General features: G+C 33.1%; 1 protein-coding gene and 1 pseudogene across 1 annotated transcript; both read left to right on the top strand.

Annotated features, from left to right (window-relative positions):
* The first annotated feature begins 1,576 nt into the window (after nucleotides 1–1,576).
* LOC135795460 (circadian clock-controlled protein daywake-like) lies at nucleotides 1,577–4,270 on the top strand (annotated as a pseudogene).
* Nucleotides 4,271–9,567: 5,297 nt separating this feature from the next.
* On the top strand, nucleotides 9,568–12,831 carry LOC135796018 (MFS-type transporter SLC18B1-like). Its single transcript, XM_065307879.1, has 7 exons — nucleotides 9,568–10,008; nucleotides 10,710–10,879; nucleotides 10,953–11,100; nucleotides 11,241–11,424; nucleotides 11,478–11,784; nucleotides 11,839–11,934; nucleotides 11,997–12,831. The coding sequence occupies exons 1-7, from the start codon at nucleotides 9,904–9,906 to the stop codon at nucleotides 12,511–12,513; spliced, it is 1,527 nt and encodes a 508-aa protein (XP_065163951.1). The 5' UTR covers nucleotides 9,568–9,903; the 3' UTR covers nucleotides 12,514–12,831.
* The last annotated feature ends 3,052 nt before the right edge of the window (nucleotides 12,832–15,883 follow it).

The following is a 15,883-nucleotide window of genomic DNA, read 5'->3' as shown; positions in this document are numbered from 1 at the left end:
ATGAAAATGAAAATATGCAATAGATTAATTTTGAGGTTATTTTTGTGTGTAACATAATCTGGTCTGTGAGTTTGTAGGTTAGTTCACGCCTATGCAATCTATATGAATAAGATTTTCTTTAATTAAGCAAATTGCTTAATTGTTACACAATTAACGTAACATGGAATGCATGAATCAATGTTTGTATCGTTTTCCGGCATTGTCTATGCACACATTGTGCATTATGCACTTTGCATTTGGACGGTTGGCTGCTTTGTTAACAAGACGCATTGAGAAGATGCTTACCACAGTCTCTTATGTCATTTGTGCATTGATTGCATCGTATACGTATTGTACATAACCACAAATCATAAAACGCAATAGAAAAAAAAAACGAATAAAAATATTATTTAGATTTATCATGAAAATAATTATTTATTTTATTATGGCTTATAATTTAACTTGATGTATGTTGTATTGTATGTTATGCTATGCTTGAATATTATATAAGAACGGAACAGAATCTAAAAATTATGTCATTGGTGTATGCGTCGACGAAAAACAAAACAAATTGTAAACATTTGCGCACCCGCAATAAATGTTACTTTGAAAATCACCTTTAACGTAACGGTGGCACTAAACTAGTGATTACCGTGACATTACGCATTGAAATACAGCCTCACTCTTGCACCACATGCCCGATTGGTCAATTAGACTCATCTTGTACATCATACTCATTGTGATATTAATGAACTTTTACGTTATGCAATTAATTAGCTAATGTACAACATTTAAATGTTTAAATGGCCACTATTTGTGCATAAATATAAAAAATGTTTATATTTAATATATTTTAGCACTTAACAAAAATATTGACCATTGACACATTAACCAATTATCTACAAAGTTCAAAATTTAAATTTATTATTTAGTTTTGTAAATTCTGTCTAAAAAATAAAATTTCAATTTTAATTTAAAGAAATGCGATCTCTATGATTGCATCTCAAAATTAATTTTTATTCTTAATTTTACACTTTTAACGTTTTATTTTTGATTCAAAAAGTAGCCTATTTGCTTTTCCATAATGTTAAGTATCCCTGTACGAAAATTTATCGAAATTGATTCAATAGTTTTTGCTGGAAAGCGTAACAAATAAACAAACAAACTCATCTTTGCATTTATAATATATATTTGTAAGGATTAACCTATTTAATACCCTTATAATTTAAAAAGCAACATTTAACATTAAAATATTTTAAATTGTTATTTATGTTTAGAATAATATTACTATTCATGGGAAACCCCTTCTTCATCATCCCTGTTTCATGAACGATCGCCGGTCGTCGGTCGGAGGTATAAAATCAAAAGACGCGCAGACTTTCTCCCGTTCAGCGCGTGTGACATAAACTCGTATCACACGTCGAATTTGTTTATGCCAGTATCTCACACGCGCAGCAAGAAAAATAAATAAATAAAACAACGTGATAAACTACATTTTTACATTTATAAAACTAAAGAAAAAATAATATTTTATAATTATAAATGATTTTGTGATTTTTAAAATTGAAATAATCTAAATTTTATTTAAATCTTTAAAATGTCGAATAAAATGATTGTGTTGGGTGTATTGTTCCTCGTTGGTGTCAGTTATGGACAACAGCAACCAGTGGTAGATAATATTACTACATTTATCACACGTAAGTCCTCAAATTATTTAAATAGTGTTTATTTATATAATCTAATAATTATTTGTCATTGGAATTATCTATGTCAACTTGGAAATTTCTTCATGTCACGATCATAATATTACACAATCCCTCGTGAGTATTATTGCCCTGCAATAAATCGTCTTCATTGCTATTTCGGCTCATTGCCGATTATTTATCAATACTTTTTTATTCACCGGTTCAATGCCATCATTATGTCACAGCGTCGTACGTTTTGTACGTTTTACATCAACATCACTATGAACACACCTACAGGCACTGACCAGCATAACAATGTAAACAAATTACATACTACTAAAATGTTGATGCTTTTTAATGGAAATAATAGTAATACTATAGAACATCCTGAATGTTGCATGTTTATTAAGTTGCATAACTCTAAATAACTTCGAATAAATTCGTTTGTTTGATAATGTTTAATAATATGCGGTGTAATATTTTATAACACTTTAAACTGCGCATGAAATGCCAGCGATCAAAATTTGCGGTGGAAATTATGCAATCACGGCTCACAGCACGTTTTATCCGTGATTATCTGCGTCGGCAAAAGTCACGTTACAGGTGGAGTCCCTATAACGTGTTACATTACCACTAGTACTTATCGAATTAAATTACTAGCGCGATTTTTTTTACTTTCGGTGCAATAAAAAATGAAAGTACAGGAAAACTGTTCGATTTGCCGTTACATATTCCTACATAATACACGTAAAAGAAAGTTCTTGGAGTAAATATTTATTTATTGCTAAAGTGACAAACGCGTAAGAAAAAACATAGTGCGCTCAAAACCTAAAAAGAACTGCGGTATCATGTAGTGCGTGTCACTAGTGTAAACCATAAAGAAAGCATGTGTTTTTACAAGTGTAATTATGGATCGGATACAATTTAATTGTTTCAATGTTATAGTGTTACTAGGTTTTCTGCTTGGATCGGGCGTTTGAGTTTCCACTCGCCATGCGCGTCAATTACATAATTGAGCGCAAAACATTCGCTGTTTGCAATTGCGTCATTTCCGCGCTGATGAGGTTTTTTATTTAAGCGAAAAGCGCGCTTGGTGTGCCTCCGCCAGCGGGCTAATTGCAAGTTGAAAGCAAGAGCTCTTGCACTCGCAGACTTCAGTCGGCCACATTCCGGCAACGCAATGCACATTTGCACATTTCGTTGCATTTCGCGGTTGGCTTCGGCTGTGCATCGAAAGTACAAGAAGCGCACGCCGTCGCTTTCACTATCATTGTGTCTGTGTCGGCGAACGGCACTCGATGTGTGAACTTTATGCAACACCAAGTGGACCAAGTGGGTCAAATGCGCACCATTTTCTTATTTTCTTCCAACAGCGGCGCAAAGCGATAAAACTTCGACAGCGTTGATCACAGCAATGAGTAATGGGAATCGTGTCGAGATTGTCGCAATTCACACTCGCATACTTACCTACTTACTTAGTTACTGACTCGTTTAGTTTTATTTCAAACATATGACTTATTGACAAGTTATTTATAAATGAATTGGATTAAATTTTATGTTGTACATCAAGCACGAAAGATGGCGTTAGGGTACGCAAAAGTTATACGGTCAAAAATTTGTTAAAATCAAAAATACAAAAAATTAATTTTAAATTTCTTCTTTTGTTTTTAGCTGAATATATCCTGCCGTGTAAGAAAGCAGATCCAGAACTGAACACTTGTCTGATAGGTACATTCAACCACCTGCGGCCGTACCTGGTGAACGGTCTCACCGACCTGAACGTGCCGAGCATTGATCCGCTGCACATCGAACGTATGCTGATTGAGAACGGCCACGGAGCTTTCCGCGTGCGCGCCTTGTTCACCAACATCACCGTTACAGGCGCGAGCAATTACACAATCGGCAGGATTAAGTATAATAGATAATAAAACCTCCTAAATTATACAAATCATATAAATCATACAACCATACTCACTCTTGCAGTAAATGCATATTTGGTTGCATAATATTCATATACATTCAACATATTCCTCATCATCACAGCAATAATTCAATTTTTAAGTTGTTATTCTGTTGTTTAAGGGCTGATGTAGAGAATTACAACATTGAACTCGGTATCAAGTTACCTCGCATCGAAATTCGTGGAAAGTACGAAGTTAATGGTAATGTACTGCTGTTCCCAGTGCGGTCGAAGGGAAATTTCTGGGCTGTTTTCCGTGAGTTACATAATATATTTCTACAAAAACTAAAATTAATGTTTTAATTCTTTTTTCTTGTAGTTGATGTGGATGCTTTGACACGTATCTATGGTAAAGAAGTAAAAACAAGAACAATGTTCGTTTTATGAAGATCGAACGCATGTTGTCGGACTTTAAGCTCGGAAAATCACGATTCCGCGTGCGTGACGTCGTGAACAGCGGCAATATCATCGGCGAAGCAATCAATCAGTTCCTCAACAACAATTCCGACGAAATCATCAGAGAAATGAAACCAGCGGCAGCTAAAGCCATCTCACAACACTTCAAGGCATTCCTCAACAGTGCCTTTTACAGATTCCGCTTAAAATCTGGCTGCCAGATGCTTAAACACATTTTATCACTTTAATTTTATCAGACCAAAACATTTTCTTTTGTATTTTCTTCGGTATTGAATATTTTTATACATCTACTTACTATTTAGATAAAACTACCAAAAACTATAAACATTAAAGGTATATTTAAGACCAGATTATAATTAGGTTTAATCACACTAACATTCGGTTAAGTGTGCACTTTAAATATGACAAGTTGTGATTGATAAGTTCAATAATTTATTTCTAAGTACAAATTAATCTTCTATTTAAATTGAATTGGAAATGACTATCAATACGTAGTTGTGTATATTGATGTTTATTTGACACTAGTTTTATTCTGTTCTTTATTACGCATCAGTACTTCTGCGATAAGAAGATTTGACTTCTGGTTCACTTCCGCTCCGGACAAGATTTGTAACACGTTTTGTCATGTTGAAATAATGCATGGCGTGGCGCTTAAAATTAACAATGATTGATAGATGGTTTGGAAGTTTATTCTAAACCGGTTATATCTTTATCGCTGATAATATTTCTATAAAATATAGACGTATTAATATCGTGCGCACATTTGCTTGATAAGAGATGTTTTTAGAATATGAACAAAATATATGAATAGATTTTTGTAAATTGATATGTATACATCCTTATATTAATATAAAAATTAAATAAATTATATACCTAAATGTATATTTAGAAAATTTAAAACATAGGGTGGAAAACACCCTGTATAGCGAAAACTTATTGACTTTATCAAAGTATCTCACTGCTTTGTTAGAGTTGGAAAGTTCCACTACGCAATGAATATCTTTTGAACTTTCTACCCCTTTTAGAAGTCCGCTAAAATGCCCTTTAAAAATAAGTATTTTTCAAAACATTTAAAAACATAGTGTGGAAAACACCCGGTATCACCTGAATTGATTGACTTTCCTAAAGGTTTTTAACGTCACATTATAGTGCAATAGACCCTCTTTACGATGCATTTTATTTCAGCAATCTAGGCCCTTTAGAACTGCCCTGAAATACCATTCAAAAGTTGGCAATTTTGTGAAAATTTGAAAACATGATGTGGAAATCGCTCTGTTTCTCTTAAACTAACTAATTTTTTTAATGTTTCTCAACGTCATGTTAAAGCTCGAGAGTCTCTTAACACAATTCATACCTTTTTACTGGTTGTTGATCAACTTTGGAAAATTAAAAAACTAAATCTGCCATTTTGTAGATATTTATCACGACATGAACAAAATGGAGCAAGTTTTATTCTAACTTTATTACTTTCTTTGAAAATTGCGGTGGAAAATTTTTTAAGCATATTTTATTTTTGAAAATTTTTAAACGAATATCATACTAAGCATCATAGTGTTTTCGGTTTTGGTTTATCACTTTTGGTTCCTGAGATAATGGATTCTTAAATATCTATGGGAAAATCCGTTTTACTTATTGACATCTACAGATAAAACTCTTAGTGTTATTAAGTGAAAAGTTGATTAAATTTGATAATTAAGAGCTCCTCAAAACAATGGGGTGGTTTGTTTTTATTAGTTAACTAGTTGCCCTGCCAAACTTTGTCTCGACAGAAACCCGCATCATGGTCACTATATTAGTGCAATTTTTAAATTGTACATAAAATAATTAATTGGTATAAATTATTTTTGAATGCGGTGTGGCTTGATCTAAAAATAGAATCAATCGTAGATAAATCAAAACAAAGATGTTATTATTTATTACATTTTGTGCTTATAATAGAGTCAGATTTGTGACTAATCATTAAACGGCAATAAATTTGGTGTAGCCGCACTTTCAAATGCATTTCCGTCGGAATGTCAATGAAGTTATCGCTTTATTACACCATGGAACAACTATTTTAAAAGATAGCAAGAATAAAAAAAATTACTATAAAACACTCATATTTTACACAAAAATATTCTACAATCAAAGATATTTATACAAAAAAATAAACAAAATATCATATTATTGCATTACACTGGTAATTAAAGTTGATTAGCTACAATGTTGCTACCTCCCGATTAAACACCACTCAATAATATTTATTAACAACAATGTTCTTAAAAAGTTTAAAATGAATCTTATAGAGTATGTGACAATTAAATTTTAAACCGGATTTACGCTCGAGTATCAGTGGCGGATTATGCTTCAGTGGGGCCCTAGGCGCAAATCAAGTTTGGGGCCCCTAAATCCGAAAATTTTCAAAAACGGTTAGCCAAGTAAAATTAATAGTTTTAGCGTACGGGCGCTGCAAAGTCTACTTCAACATTCGTTTGTGCCAAAAACTCATTTCCACACCACCATGAGGTAGAGTACGTGGCGCATTTTTTGATCGTGGTATCCCCAGTAGGCCTAATCCACACGCACTATTCCAAAATTTAATGGATTATCTTCCGATTCGCTCTTCGCGATTGGCAGGTGTTGTGCGTTAATTGTTTTCAGGACCGATCGAAATATCACAGGTAAAATTTTCTGTCATACTATCCGCGATGGGATTATCGTTTTCAATGCTATCTTGGTTCTTGAGTTCATCGTACGTGTGCTCAAAAACGGTAATCGTATTTAAGTACAAATTACAAATTTACTTTTCTTGCCTTCTCTTGGGCAAAGATTTCAATAATTTTGTCGTACTCTAGTTTTTTAAAAATATCATTTTCTATGAACATTAATGCGAAGTCATTTAAGTGCTCTTGTGAAAGACTATTGCGCAGATAGTTTTTGACTCATTTTAAAACTGAAAATGTCCTTTCTCCACTTGCATTAGAAACGGGCAAGGTCAAAAAAATTTGCAGTATTGTGTGTATATTTCGAAAAGTTGATTTTAGACCATTATTTAATGTTGCATACATTTCATGTGGATCTCTAATATTTTCTTCTTGTATGTATTTTAGAAAATGAGTTAACTCATCAGTGAAATATTCTGGCTCAATATCTTTTTTCATAGGATGTATTTATTAAATTGTTTTGTGATTTATATGGATTTTACAATTTTGTATGCCTTTCCGCGCCGGATAAATATGTTCGTTGCATTTTAAATTTTAAATTGCAAAATAATTACACAAATATTGCACAAATATGTTTTGTAAAAATTATAAGAAATAATAAATAATAATAAATAATAAATATAATAAGAAATATTAACGATGTACCTTTATAGAAGCTCTTGTTGATTATTGACTGCAGTTTTGAAAATCACCCACGCCAAATCGTCTATGCACAAGACTTCGAGAAAAACTTTTGTAGAACTAGTGTTGTCGGGGTTGTGATTCAAGACTCACTGACCACTCTCTGTTTTTTAATCCAACTACCACCCCAAAAATCTAGATAAAATTGTAGGAGGATAAACGTTGGTTCAACGTGTTCCGCAGATGTGAAAAATGATAGAAAGACGAAATAATTAATATTCCAAAAGAGAGTTACCCGCTATTTTACAACCTCAATGGAATATTCCTCAACTCATCTCCTCCACAGATGTTCGAAATTTAGGAAAATTGGCAATATTCTACTCGCATTATAGCTACAACTTTCTAATGCAATATTCAAGAAAAGGTCACAAAAATTCGTGGCAGAAAACATCCAAATTTTATTTTAAACAGTTTGTCATAAAGAAATAAAATCGGAGATAAAAAGTTTAAAGTCAGCTATATATCCGTGACGGTTGCTTTCCGGACACGTGTGAAATGCCGTTTTGGGCGCCAAGTGAAAACCAATACGCTATTCATAAAGGCTGAGGTCAAAACCAACTGATGAAGTATTTGTGGAATTACTATGTCTATATGGGACATATAAGTGCCAGGGGCCCCTCAGGCAGCCGGGGCCCCCCAGGCAGCCGGGGCCCTAGGCGCGCGCCTAGTGCGCCTAGGCCGTAATCCGCCACTGTCGAGTATGTTAATTCTTAAACTCTCATCGCAGAAACAAAACAACTAGATTAAGATATATGTTTCATTAGTACATAATTAAGTTCAAACGCTGTGGTTTTGTTATGACTATATTTGCTGGATTGATAACGTATTAATTGCAAGTGTAAAATTGATTTAACCATGCCACTATCATTAAGTCACATTAGCTGATTTAATTTTAACAACGCAATCTACGAAGAAATTTGCTCAATGTTTGCATCATCGTAACGGATCCAAAAACTGCCCGATAACAAATCTGCGATTAATGTCCACGACCTTACTACATAGACAAATTCAAGTTCAAAATGATATCAATTTATGAAAGACGCAAATGCTATAATTTAACTATTCTAAGCACCAATAATTTAAAATTGCACATTGAGGTGAAAATTTTCCTCAATAAATTATCAATAAATAAAATATTCAACGATAAGATTGCTAATATTGTCGTATAAAGTATAAAAATTCCATCAACGAAGCAACCATTCATAACAATTCATAACAAATATTTATTTATCACATCTAACATATTTCCATAAAATCATAACAATCAAACATGTTTTGACATACTAATTCATTACAAATTGACTCTAGTTTAATTCAGATTTATGTGCTTCATTCAAACGATTTGAAAATTGAGTAATTTTGTTTTGACAACTTAAAATGTTACATTTTTGCGCATTAAATCAATGCGTGTTTGACAACCCGTGGAAAAAATTCGCATGACAACCTTATTAAGTGCATACGGACACATTTGCACAAGCCGAAGTCAATTAAAAGGAGAACCAATGCGCGCATTATCGACGAATGGTATTATTATTGAACGCGTTAAACTTTGAACTTTATTCTGGTGTCGATGTGTTGCCCATGCTATGCGTGCACACAATTAATTTGTGTACTTAAGTCTGCTATTTGCATAAATTATCTATGCAATAATTTAATAGTAGATTAACTGCATATTTACCAAACAAGTATGTAAAATTTAAGTTTTAAACATCGCAGAATTAAAAAAAAATTAATTGAGCATTGGGTTGCATAACATGGAAATAATTTGTATTAAGTTTTTAGTTTAAAATTAAGTTTAATAAATATTTTAAAATGTATAATAAAACTAAACATCATTCAGGAATATTTTTATTTATTAATTATCTAAATATTTAACTCTTAATTTCTCTGTTATCAATCATTTTAACAGATCAAATAACAAATTTGATAATTACCGATTACTTTCCGCAAGAAAGCACGTCTTCCATTATTTGATGTGTTTGAAATCTTCCCGCTGAAACAGCAAAGGCCAATCAACCGCTCGATAGCAAACGGAGAACTCTTCTTATCGCAAATCTGACACGCGCGATACGCAAGCAGTGCCCGTCGAAGGCGAGAAAAAATGTCAAATGTCGCACATAGTCCGTCTCGTTCGTCTCATGTCCGGCATGCCGTCTTCAGTTCGTCACCAACCACCAAACGGCACTGATACCGCGACGCGCTACACTTACAAGCAGCCATAATTAATTTATTGCGTTGCACCACTTCAGTGAGATCCGGTTTCGACCCACGAATTAGCCATGATTCGGGCGCGCGGTGAGACAATATGATCAATCGAATATTCTTCTACGCGAATTATTTAATACTCAAAGAATTGAGCAATTTTTTGTTGTGCGTTTAACTAGTTTACGGACAAATTTTAAGTCAATTAATTTAAGCAATTTAAATCAATTCATTTGTTAATTTGTGAAAACTCAGAGGATACACTGCGGATAACAGGATGAAGTTTACAAAGCGGCAATGGATGACGTTACTAGTCATCGGAATCGCTGACTTTTGCAACGCCATTTGCGTTTCACTTCAGGCACCATTTTATCCACAAGAGGTAAATCACAATCGCGAGGGTACAAAGGCGAACTGAACAAAACAATAAAATATACAACACAAGAATTCATTGTGATGTTGTGTTGTCTTCATTAATAATATCTTAAATGGTTGCAAAATTAGTATATTTTATTGTTAATTATTAATTACTCTAAATTTCATCAGCTTATAGTAAAAATTCATTAACAGTTGTGTGTAGTATTAATTTCTATATCTAACAAAATAAGATTTTATTGATAACAATTTGTAATCATATTTTACAGAATAATTTCTATGAATTCAATTATTTTCGTTAATAAATGTTTGCTCACATTTTGTTCGAACAAAAAATTAATACATTAATGAGTAAATTTAAATCTAAATTTTGTCATAATAAGATTAATTCGTTTTTAAGGACAAAATGCACGAGTTAAATTATTATGAAACCATGTGTTTTGCATGTGTCGCAATTAATTAATCTGAAACTAATCTGTAAAAAATGTTTATTTTCTATTTAAATCTTGCGCTTGACAACTTTGACCTAAAAAATTATAATTTGACGATAACTTTTATAAAACGCCGCGTAATTATTTGATGTCTTATTCTCAATACGCATTAATAATTAAGCAATGCGCACACGCTTCTTGCATCATTTATTATTATTTTTTGCAAAATGTATTTGCTTATTCAGTTGCCTATAATCAAATTATCCTTAATGAATAGGCTGAAAAGAAAGGTGCAACAGCTACCGAATATGGCTTGGTATTTGGCATCTTTGAACTGGTTGTTTTTATCGTAAGTCCCTTTTATGGCCAACATCTTAACCGGATAGGACCTAAGGTTCTCTTCAATGGCGGTATCTACACAACAGGCGTTTGTGCCATTTTATTCGGGTGCGTTACACATTTACAAAGTTTCTATAGTTTCATTTTGTTCTGTATTTAATTGTTTAAATTCTATTTGTAGCCTGCTTGATAAAGTTGAAGGTCACTACCCTTTTATTACGTTAAGTTTAATTATTCGAGTGATTGAAGCAATGGGTAACGCGGCTTTCCTTACTGCCAGTTTTGCAATCATCGCCAAGGAGTTTCCAGATAACGTTGCAACAACATTTGTAAGTATAATTTAATTTCATGCCGTTGTAGTTGTTGTTTTAATTTTGGCGGATTGTAAACAAACACTGATAGCATTCCGTGCTATCGTGCTAAACATGTCAATATCACATGCTGTGAATGTAAATTTCCGAATGTGTAGGCATCGCTGGAGACATTTTTCGGCCTGGGACTGATTGTTGGACCCACTGTCGGTGGTGCCCTCTACCAGATTGGGGGATACACTGTGCCATTTGCTGTAATGGGAACCGCCCTCTTTCTTTCTGCGATTATGACCAATTTTACGCTGCCCAAACACGAACAAGGCACTGATGTTGAAACAGGATGTATGTAGATGACTTTTGTTTAGATTTGGTATAAATTTTGTACATTATTTTAGCATCAATTTGGGCAACACTGAAAATACCTGGAGTTCTGCTGGCCGCATCGAGTATCATCGTCACATCAATGTCCATTGGATTTTTACAAGCCACATTGGAACCTCATTTGCGGCAATTTGGACTTTCTCCGATTGTATTGGGTTTAATGTTTGTTATCAATGGCGGTACTTACGCTTTGTCAGCTCCGGTTTGGGGATGGTTGTGTGATAAATACATACCACCAAAAACGGTAACAATTATTGGAACATTACTGGTAGCGGTTGGATTCTGTCTAGTTGGACCAGCACCATTTATTCCTATTAACACGTAAGTTTAATAAAAATATTTCGTTGCGTTATTTACAAATTACTGTTGTTTTAGATCAATGGGTGTAACAATTTGTGGTTTGGTACTACATGGTCTTGGTATGGGTGCTCAATTGGTTGCCTCCTTCACCGATGCCTTACGAACAAGCATGTAAGTACAATATTTAATTATAAAGTATCAATTTACTATCATTTTAATAATTTATTTTGTAGTGCGTATGGTTTTCCTAACAATTTGGAGACATTCGGTTTAATTTCCGGCCTTTGGACGAGTACTTTTGCCTTGGGTGCATTTATTGGTCCATCTGTCAGTGGTATCCTGTACGACAGCATTGGTTTCCGGCCGTCCTCAATGTTTGTTGTCGGTGTTCATCTTGTAGTGGGTTTCATCGTTGGCCTATTCCTCATGTGCACTCGCCGCAGTGCTCAATACGTCGAAATGAAGGATGACAAAATCGGCAATGGTGATCTTCACGCCGGAGAAAGCAAATCGGGCACCATCAGTATTTCAGAGAGCATCAGGAGTATCCGCAGTGTGGCCAATGGAATTTCGATTGAACGCAGTCGCCCACCAGGCATGAACAGTCTTATTGCATGCAACAGTTACAAGAGTCAAGCTTGGCCCAGAAAGGATGCCAATGGCCTGTCAATGGGACCATACAGTTACAGCTATGGTACCATTGATGCTCGTCGAAATGGTGGTGCAACATATTTGCAAGGGGTAGCGTAAGAAGATCATCTGGTGACAAGAAAATGCGTAATCGTGTATCGCCCTTTTTGATTCTCATGTTTCCATTGTGTTTCAAGCGATGAAGAACGTTGTAGCGAATGTTTTTGTGCTGTATTGTACTGATTTAATGTAAATATTGTCATAGCGAGCAATTGCATAAGTTATTTTACGTTTTAATGATGAATGTTGACCTATCATTCTGAATGTGAATTGATTCGTAGTGTCTAATTTACATTTTTTAGCGATTACTGATTAATTATTAATGTTACAGTTTTGTTATAAACAATTCATTATAATAAATTCAATTTTAATCTAAAATATTAATTTTATTGTCTTGACAAACGTTTACCTTTCCTATAATTAAGATGAAACTGCATTTGCTGAACTCAAAGATTTCGTCATAAAAAATTTCTCTTATGTTCGAAATTAAAAGTTGGATTTTTTTTTTCTGATTGTGGATTCTTCACAAACAATTAAATTTGAGTCATTAATCTTTGTAATATTTTCTCCTTGCATACTTGGTTTAGGCCTTATTGCTTTGTAAAGATCACATATAGGCAGAATACATTTAAACAATTATTGTCGTATATCTTTTAAATCGATGTCTGAATTAAAATTATGTATTAAAATAATCGCACCATAAAATTGTCCTCTTTGCTATTTAGTGATAAAACAGAACATTTTTTAAATTTGTTTTGAAAAAAGTTATGAATTATGAAAAAATGGCGGATGCGCCTGACATTTTGAAGAGTAGTATAATTAATTAATAAAACAAACTACCCCATTGTGTAGGGGCTCTAAATTATCAAATTTAAACAACTTTTCACTTAATAACACTAAGGGTTTTATCGGTAAATGTCAATAAGTAAAACGTGTATTTACACAGAGACTTAAGAATCAATTATCTCAGAAACTAGAAGAGATGAACAAAAACCGAAAACACTATAATGCTTAGTATGATATTCTAGGAAAGACAACGTTTAAACATTTTCAAAAATAAAATATGTCTAAAAAATGTTCCACCGCAATTTTCTCAGAAAGTAATAAAGTTAGAAAAAAACTTTCTTCATTTTGCTCATGTCGTGATAAGGATATACAAAATGGCAGATTTAGTTTTTCAATTTTCCAAAGTTGACCAACAACCACTCAAAATGAGTCAAGAGGTTACACTTGACTCTTTTTGGACTCAAAAACATTTTTTTACACTAGAAGAAAATCGAAAACGTTAATTGATTGAGTTTTCCAAGGGGATGAAAGATATGAAGTCAGTTTTCCGATAACATCAATATTTCGGAAAATGGGTGGTAAAATCAAAACTGATTAAATAAAACTACCTCTTCAATTTTCCCCAAACTTTTCAAACTGATAAAAAACAAAGCCAGGAATCTATTAATCCAGGTTTGGTTGCGCTATCTTAATTAGTTTTTAAGTTATTGACCGTTTTTAATTATTATATAATGTAAAATTTAATTCTACATGCGAATATGAAACCCGCTTTTCTTTATCTCTAATGATTTTCAAGATAAGTGCGAAAAACTGATTTACTCGTTTTCTATATCATCTCCTAAGCAAAAAATCAAAATTGAAAATTACAACTTTTTATTATCAAATATAAAAGATTATGTGATTCTACATACTTTATCTCAATAAAATTTTGTTCTAAAATAAAGCTTTTTAATAATAATAACCCTAACTAAGCCTGGCTTTTCCGCTATTCAATATACATACATTTTTAAAATGAAATTGCAAATAGGGCCTAAACGGTAAATGCGAGCCGAAAAGGTTACTAAAATAATCAATATAGCATTAAATTATTTATGCGAATCCGAAAACAGAATGTAAAAATTCCAACTTTTAATTTCGAACATAAAAAAGAGAAATCTTTTGTCTTTTTCATAACAAAATCTTTTCGTTAATTTTTTTATGCATTTTTGTTCGTTTTTTAAGAAAGGTGCCATCTTGTAGAGAATTCTTTAAGGATCATAAATATGAAGTCCATTTTTCCGTAGCCCTTATAGTTCTCGAGATAATCGCAATTTAATCTCGTCGCTTTCACAGGAAAAATTGAAGAAAAAAGTCCGACCCTGTTGTTCGACCGAAAATATTTTAAGAAAGTAAGTTCAATCCTGTTCTTCGACCTAAAAAGATTTTAACAAAGAAGTTCGACCCTGTTGTTCAACCAAAAAAATGTTATGAAAAAAAGTTCGACCCTGTTCTTCGACCGAAAAAAGTTTTAACAAAAAAGTTTGACCCTGTTGTTCGACCAAAAATATTTTAAGAAAATAAATTCGACCCTATTCTTCGACCGAAAAAAATTTTAACCAAAAAATTCGACTCTGTTATTCAAACAAAAATGAAATTTATTGGACAAAACAGCAATATTCTAGGGGCATTTTAAGACACTTCCCCAGGGTTAAGAAAGTTAAAAATATATGTATTGTGTAGAGGGACTCTCTAACTTTAACATGACGATGAGAAACTTTAAAAAAATTAGCTAGTTCACGAGAAACGCGGCGATTTCTACATCATGTTTTCAAATTTGCCCAAAATTGCGAACTTTTGAAGAGCATTTCAGGGCTCTTCCAAAGGGTCGAGATTGCTGAAATTAGATGCATCGAAAGAGGGTCTATTGGACTCTAAGATGACCCTGAAAAACTTCAGGAAAATCAATTAATTCAGGAGATACAGGGTGTTTTTTGCACTATGTTTTAATTTTTTTTTTAAATGCTAATTTTTAAAGGGCATTTTAGCGTACTTCTAATAGGGCTAGGAAGTTGAAAAGATATTCATTGCGTAGAAGCCCTCTCTAACTCTGAGATAGCAGTGAGAAACATCAATAAAGTTAATTAGTTCATAAAATACAGAGTGTTTTCCACACCATGTTTTTAAGTTTTTTGAATAATGCTTATTTTTAAAAGACATTTTAGCGCATTTCTAAAAGGGCTGGAAAGTTCAAACGGTATTCATTGCATAGTGTAACTTTCCAACTCTGACATAGCAGTGAGAAACTTTGATAAAACCAATTAGTCTACGAGATACAGGGTGTTTTCCACAATATGCTTTAATTTCATTTTTTGAAAAATGCTAACTTATAAAGGTCATTTAAAGGTACTTGTGGAAAGCCTAGAAGGTTTGAAAGACATGCGTCATATAGAGGAACTCTCAAACTCTGACATGGCGGTGTGAGACCTCAGAAAATCAATTACTTCAGGAGATACGGGGCGTCTTCCACATCTTGTTTACAAATTTTTATAAAATTGACAATTTTAAAGGACATTTTAGGGTACTTTTGGACTCAGTAGAGGGTTGAATATACATACATCATCTAAAAAACGCATTGAGTTATAATAAAACAGTAAAAATGTATGGT

This window comes from Atheta coriaria, unplaced genomic scaffold (assembly GCF_025399875.1).
Source record: "Atheta coriaria isolate IRGN ID8LTWV9N9 unplaced genomic scaffold, Caltech_Dcor_3.1 hic_scaffold_7_pilon, whole genome shotgun sequence".
Classification (NCBI taxonomy): Eukaryota; Metazoa; Arthropoda; class Insecta; order Coleoptera; family Staphylinidae; genus Dalotia; species Dalotia coriaria.
Note: the sequence above shows the minus strand (reverse complement) of the source record. Positions and strands in the feature narration are given on the sequence as shown.